Source organism: Acanthisitta chloris, unplaced genomic scaffold (assembly GCF_000695815.1).
Source record: "Acanthisitta chloris isolate BGI_N310 unplaced genomic scaffold, ASM69581v1 scaffold25347, whole genome shotgun sequence".
NCBI classification, from domain to species: Eukaryota; Metazoa; Chordata; class Aves; order Passeriformes; family Acanthisittidae; genus Acanthisitta; species Acanthisitta chloris.
Window position 1 is genome coordinate 24,623 of NW_008683578.1, and position 6,934 is coordinate 31,556.

The window sequence follows — 6,934 nt, forward strand, 5'->3', positions numbered from 1 at the left end:
AAACCCCACGAGTCTCTCCCCACAACTCCCTGTTGGTTTGTAGGTGGCACAGAACACAAGAAATCATTTTGATGAAACAACACGAATCAGAAGGCAGCTCCCAGCTGGCATCCAGGTTTGAGCCCAAAGTCCCAAGTTCCAGGTGTTCCCAGGGAGAAGACAGGAGAGGCAGGATTGAAATATCCACATGGAACAAGCTTATTCCCCTCCCTCTACAGCCCCCCCATGATGCAAAGTCTTTGCTTGTTCCCTGCAGTCCTCAAAGCTTCTTCAGGCGACTGTACATCTCCCTCTTGCTCTTCTCTCCAGCCCAGGTTCGGCTTTTGGTGCGAAACCTCTTCAGGTCCTCCTTAAAGTCCTTGTGGTGCATCGGGCGGTAGCTCTGGGGCTCACAGAAGCTCTGGGGAAAGAGGTGGTGTCACCTCAGTGTGCCACAGGGCTGATGATCCCACCCACAGAGCCTGGCAGCAGCCACTGGGACAATTACCCCTGGAATAAACAGGGACAGATCCCCCTGCTCCTTACCAGATACTCCCAAGCCCAGGGATAGTCAGATGACAGCTCTCAAACTAAGGGCTTTCAGCCCTGTGTACAGAGCTCTCATCCCAAATTTTCTGGCAGGCATTGATACACAGGGTTTCTCTAGTGTGCACCTTGGAATGGCACAGACTGGAAGTATCCTTGTGCCTCAGGACCAGCCCCGGCTCACACGGGAGTCGCCGTTGGCTGTTCCATGCTGCCATCTTGAGGCCTTGGTTCCCTCACCTCAGTAAAAGGCAACCCAAAATCCACGGGGACAAACCAAACCCCAGGTGTCCACCACCCCAGGGGAGCCAGCATACCCCAGGGAGAGCCAAAAGCCTAGGCAGCACTCATTGCCATCTTCCACAGGGCCGAAGTGCTGGGACACTCAACATCCCACCAGGAAGGAGCTGACAGCCCCATCCAACTGGCCACGGACAGGCCAAGTACCTCCCATCTCTTCACCAGGAGGGTAATTTAAGGGATACTCTTAAAGTGTGGGGACTGAGGTGACAGTCAGGCCATGTGTTGTTTGTGTCAGAGCAGCAGGAAGGACTTGAGAGCACTGGAGAGAGTCCAGTCATGGAAATGCTGCAGGAGCAGAAGCGAAGTGGTAAGAGAAACCCTATCCTCACAGTGCTGTGAAGAGCTGGGAAGTGGGTTTTCATCTCCTTGTCTGAATTAGAGGCTGAGAACTCCACGCTCAGGTTTTCAGTTTTGCTGCTTGAGGACTGTATGAGACCTCAGGTTTCCATTTGTTATCCAGCAATTACTGTCAGTCCTGTCCTCTCCCCTGCACTCCATGCAGGCTGAGCAGCCTTAAATCCCTGCTCTGAGTGACAGTTTCAACTCCTGGTTGTTATAAAAGGGTATAAAACCACTTTTATATTTTACACTTGAGACAAGTGGAAAAACCTTTCAGCTATGGCAGGAAGAGAGCTCTGAGGCACAGAACAGACTCAGCCAATCATGAGCTGCTCTGGGTACAGTCCACAGAGAGAACTGAGAAAGCTCCCCTAGCCACACTGCTCTTCCCCAAAGACAAGTCTGAATATGAGTTAATTGGTATCATTTATCTATCATTTCTCCTCTGAGCGTGAAAGAGCTCACACAATCATAATGGAACAGTTTAGGCTGGAAAGGACCTTCAAGATGTCTTTCCAACCCCCCTTCCAACACCTTTCCACTAGCACAGGTTGCTCCTAAGCCCCATCCAACCTGGCCTTGAACACTTCCAGGGATGTGGCATCCACAACTTACCTGGCATCTTGAGAAGAAATCCTTGTAGCCCCCCTTGAGCACATACAGCTCTGGGTAGTACAGGTTGGGGTACTCATTGTTCAGTCTGTCCTGCTCCCTCACAAACCTGCACCTGAAGCAGGAAAAATCCCCTGTTAAATCCTGCATTCAACAAAAACCACACAAAACAGCTCTCACCCCAAAGACCCCATTCCCTGGATCACAGGAGTTGTCTGCTGCCAATCAGAAAGAGGCTGAGGAGCCATGCAGCCACAGTTAACTGGATTTTCCTTTCCCCTCCAAGCATTAAAGTGCTCCAGCCCAAGCCCAGCAGCCACTCACACCACAGGCCATGCCACAGCCCTGCCAGAGTTGACAGCCACCATCTCCTAATGGTGCTAGCACAGCTCTGCCCCCAGCAGTACCCTAAGCACTTATCCATACAAGTAGGAACTCACATCCGAGGGCCTCGCTCCGAAGAGAACTCACAGTGGAACACCACTATCACCCGTTTGTTCTCTGAGGGTTGGATTGGCTTCTTCAGCAAGTAGTCCTCCACATCCTTCTCCATGTGGAGGTTTATGGCACCCTGTAAAGACGTGCCGAAGCACATGAAGTGAGTGGAGGGGAACAGCAACAAGCTTTTCCTGCTTCCTTGTGGGCTGGTTCCTCATCTTGGTTTGCTAGAGCAGCTCTGGAATACTCTCCAAAAACAGCTCCAAACCCACCAGGACACCACAGCCAGTCTAAGACTGACTCTGGGTGAGCAGGACCTGTTTCAGGCAGCTGATTCAGCAGTTCAAAAGTATTTGGAAGGGCTTTGCTCAAAGCAACATTCAGGATCAATTACAGAATTCCAGACTGGTTTGCATCAGAAGGGACCAAAGATGCAAACAAGATGTCCCACCCCCTGCCATGGGGCAGGAACACCTTCCACTAAAACAGGTTGCTCAAGGCTTTATCCAACCTGTACTGGAACATTTCCAGGGATGGGGCAGCCACAGCTGCTCTGGGCAACCTGTGCCAATGCCTCAACACCCTCACAGCCAACAATTCCTTTCCAATATGCATCTAGCCCTAGCCATTCCCCCTTGTCCTGTCGCTCCAGGCCCTTGTCCCAAGTCCCTCTGCAGCTCTCTTGGAGCCCCTCGAGGCACTGGAAGGGGCTCAAATACCACAACCTCTCTGGGAAACTTGTGATTGTGTTTTGCACAGACATTTGATCTTTGCAGTCTATGGTTTAAATAAAGTTTAATAGTCTTAAGTTTAGCTTCCCTAGATATGAGAATGTTGGACATTGAGCAATCTTATATCCCCCTTTGGAACCATCTCTGTGATGGCCATACAGACCTCCTCCTCTGCTTAAGGAGAGTAGAACATTCCCTCCTTTAAGGGAAAAGTCACTTTGTGCACCAAGTGTGAGCTCAGTGTCCACGATCCAGGCAGTGGGTGGGTGTGACAGCATCCCAGTGGGGCACTTGGGCACCTCAGGTCTAATGTATCCACGTGGCCTTGAATACAAATCAGCCCCACACAGTGCCAAGTGACCCCATACAGCAACATCAGACAGCTCTGTGTTGCTCTTATGGGGTCAACATACCTTGATATGTCCCCCTTCATACTCATAGGGGTACCGACAGTCAATTATCACACATTGCTTGATGAAGTTCTCAAATTTCCCAGTAAGCACAGACACAATCTGAGGAAAAAACCCCCACAAAACCAGTTCAGTTGCTTCAAGACCTTTTTGTGTTGTTCCCCAACTCCTAGCAAAGAATGTTTCTGGCTGTCCTTGGAGCACTTACCATTTCTGCGTCGATATATTTTAAATCTTGATGTTTCCCTTCGACAGTGTCAAACAAATAACTCTGCAAGACAGACAGGATAGAGAAAATTCCAGCTGTGAGTCATGTAAGGAATAGCACAGCATCCAGTACTTCATTCTCTAACAGATATTCTGCTAAGAAGAATCTCTTCAGAAGTCACAACTAAGAATTCAGGGACATAATTTGATTTTTGGCTCCTACACTAGAAGGATTTTGCAGGTCTTTTAGAACAGCCACAAATGAATCACTTTGTGCCCAACCTGTGACATTCCCTTCCCACCAATAGCCTTCCCAGATCATAGGATCATTAAGTTTGCAGAAGACCTCCAGGACCATTAAGTCCAGCCTTTGATTCCAAATAACCAAGGCAAACTTACTTAGGGAAAGCCTCTGTAAAAGGAAGTGCTTTCAGTGGGCTGTTTGAGATGCCCCTGCCCAGAGAGGCCACTGAATGTCTTGAATTAACACCTGGCCATGGAATCACTGGGATTACCTTGGAGAAGTCACCAATAAGGTCTGTCCGGTCACTGTCCAAAACATTCTCGATATCTGCTATGGAGGGCTGGGTCTTCACCACTTTCTGACTCTGGAAGACACAGGTTAGAGATCAGCACTGATGGCAGACAGATTCTACTCCCTATTTTCCATAACAGAGAACAATTTACTCTAAAGCTCCGAACTCTGAATCCTCAGCTTCTTCCTTGGATTAGGGCAAAGCTCAGGCTCAAGACTATGCAACTCCTGCCCAAACTTCCCCAAACCTGCACCATTTGGAGACAAAAAAAAAAAAAAGCTCCCTTTAACCTTCATAAACCAGACACCAACACTGTTACACAGAATTGATTAGGGGAGGAGCAAACTGGATGCTAAGTCACCAACCGTGGAGTCCTCAGAAGTTCCACCCAGGCTTTTCCTCTTCCTGCTTTTCCCTGGAGAATTGTCTTTCGGGGGGGATCTGTCCATCATTTTCAGGGGGGTCCTTCCGGCCATGTCAGACATGGCTGAAGAGCCAAACAATTGGCACCGTTTGGCCTAGGAGGAAGGAGAGTAGTTGAGTTGTCCAGCAGAAAACCTAGCTTAGAAAAAAACCAACCCTCAGGCTTTCTGGTCATGGTAAATTTTGCCTCATATCAGACATCGCCAACCTGAATCCAGGCCCTATATTTCCAGGAACATCTGTTCCTGGGGGAGCCTGGAGCACCACAAACAAGATGAAGTGCCAGCAGAAAGCTCTACACCAATCAGCAGACAATCTATCAGCAGATTAAGGAGCTTTTTGCTGGAGTCTAAACTTCCCTTTGCAGTCTGTTATCAGAGGATTGGGCTAAAGCATTCCAGGTGAGTCTGTGCAGAGTGAATTCCACAAATGTCAACAAGTTTCTGATAAGGGAATTCAAGACCTTCTCACATTTATGAAGTGTAAAAAGAAATTTAATGCCTATAAACAAGAATTGTCCCTCCAGGCAAACAGCCCCAGAGATAACAGAACACTGCAGGGGGTTATGCCATGACTTGTTTTGTTGTTATTGGGGATACAGGATCAGTGGGATCACTTGTCCCAGCAGTGTGAAGTGCCAGAACAGAGTCCCTGTGTCTGTCCTGGGAAACACTCACCCGATTGTCTGGTCTCCTCATGACCAGCGGTGCAGTCCACAGACTTGCCACATCAGCTGGCATCTCCTCATTGTTCTGAGGGCAGAAAAAAGTTCATTCTCATCTATTTCTCTACAGGCAGAGACTGTAAACACAGCTCAGGCAAACATTCCAGCTGAATTCAGCAGTTATAGGAGTTCAATTCAATTGCTAGTCCAATTCTCAATGAAATTATGAAACAATTGAGCCACAACGAGAGAAGGTGAAGTTGTATTGACACACTGATTAATAATGATGCTCCAAAGCTTTAAGTGTTTCAAATTCAGTTAGAGTCTTCTATTTAAGTGGCTCAAAAGCAAATACTCTGAATTTACCAGCAAGAAAAATGCTCAAGTGCTCAAAAAATTCTCTTCAGCAATGCAAATCTGAAACTAAAAATAATCCGCTTGTTCACCCCCCAAACAAATCCCACTGTCTGCACTAGAGAAGAACACTTGGAGACACCACAGTGTGAGTGAAAAAGATGAAAGCAGCTCATCTCTTAGTTAAGGTGTCCCTGCCCATGGCAGGGGGTTGGAACTGGATGAGCTTTAAGGTCCTTCCAACCCAAAGCAGTCTGGAATTCTAGTTCCCTAATACCCAACTTTGATTTGAACACACTGACTTCCCCCAGAACACACCTGCACCACTGACACACGTTGTGGCAGACTGTTAGCATCACACAGAGCTGTTTGGGGCATCTCCTTTGCACATACCTTGAAATTCTGGTCATCCAACAGCTCCATGAATCCATCGTCATCCTCGCTCTCAGAGGAGGTCAGGGAATGTTGCTGCATGAGGGATGGCCTGTAGTTCTCCTGTTCAGCTGAGGGTATTTCATCCACAGAAATCTGAAAGAAGACAGTTTTAATTCTAACAACATTCCCTCTCTTGCCTGCAGGATGCTGTACCCAGAGATAGTGACATGAGTCTCACTACACTGATTATTCCACCACCAAACCCCACACTGAGCTGCAGGTGCTGAGCACAGGACAGAAAGCAACGAGCAGGATGAAGGGCTGCCAGATTCAAGGAGACAAGACTTTGCCTCTCAGCTGTTTCTGGGCAAAAACCCATTGTAATTTTTTCAGCTGCTTTTTCTAAACAACAGGATACAAACAAGGTACCATTTTCTCCGTGGATGTCATATCTGGACACAAAATCCAGGTGCATCTACAGTCGAGTTTGTTCCAAATGCATCTGCCTCAACATAAGTATCTACTGACAGCCAGTTACAACTCCACATCCATGTCCACACTCCCTTCAGTTACTGCAGCACAACCTCAGCTCTGTACTGACTCATCTTTCCCAGAACAATCCATGTTTCAGATTTCTGACCATCTCATGAGCCAAAGGTGAACAGTTTTATCATCTGGCATAAGTTTTCCCACTTGGCACCTGAGTAGTGGTGATTAGCATTGCCTTCGGGCCCTGATGCAATTTTTCTCCCTCCCAGAGAGTGGTCAGCAGAGGATTAGGTGAGAAATAGTTTTAAGGAACACTCTAGTACTTATTACCTGAGCTGGAGATGAGTTCTGCCTTGCTTCAAGAACACCCTTTCCATCACGGAAGGAACGAGAAGCTGGTTTGGTTGGTTTCTTAAACTCACATGATTCCTGAATTCAAAAGGAGCAAAATGATCATTTTACCAAAATGACAAACTGTATTAACTTTTGTTAAAGCTAGCTGACAGTTTGGGTTTAAGCTCCCTGCTG

General features: G+C 47.6%; 1 protein-coding gene across 1 annotated transcript in view; it reads right to left on the reverse strand.

Annotated features, from left to right (window-relative positions):
* Positions 1 to 259: 259 nt before the first annotated feature.
* CDC25A (cell division cycle 25A) overlaps positions 260 to 6,934 on the reverse strand; it is a gene marked incomplete at its 5' end in the record, with an annotated part of 10,610 nt that continues 3,935 nt past the window's right edge. Inside the window, 11 exons of the mRNA XM_009079005.1 lie at positions 260 to 400; positions 1,783 to 1,894; positions 2,220 to 2,350; positions 3,362 to 3,460; positions 3,567 to 3,629; positions 4,081 to 4,173; positions 4,467 to 4,619; positions 5,202 to 5,276; positions 5,936 to 6,070; positions 6,478 to 6,480; positions 6,737 to 6,835. Coding sequence (XP_009077253.1) covers positions 260 to 400; positions 1,783 to 1,894; positions 2,220 to 2,350; positions 3,362 to 3,460; positions 3,567 to 3,629; positions 4,081 to 4,173; positions 4,467 to 4,619; positions 5,202 to 5,276; positions 5,936 to 6,070; positions 6,478 to 6,480; positions 6,737 to 6,835 — 1,104 coding nt within the window. The remainder of the gene's footprint in view (positions 401 to 1,782; positions 1,895 to 2,219; positions 2,351 to 3,361; positions 3,461 to 3,566; positions 3,630 to 4,080; positions 4,174 to 4,466; positions 4,620 to 5,201; positions 5,277 to 5,935; positions 6,071 to 6,477; positions 6,481 to 6,736; positions 6,836 to 6,934) is intronic.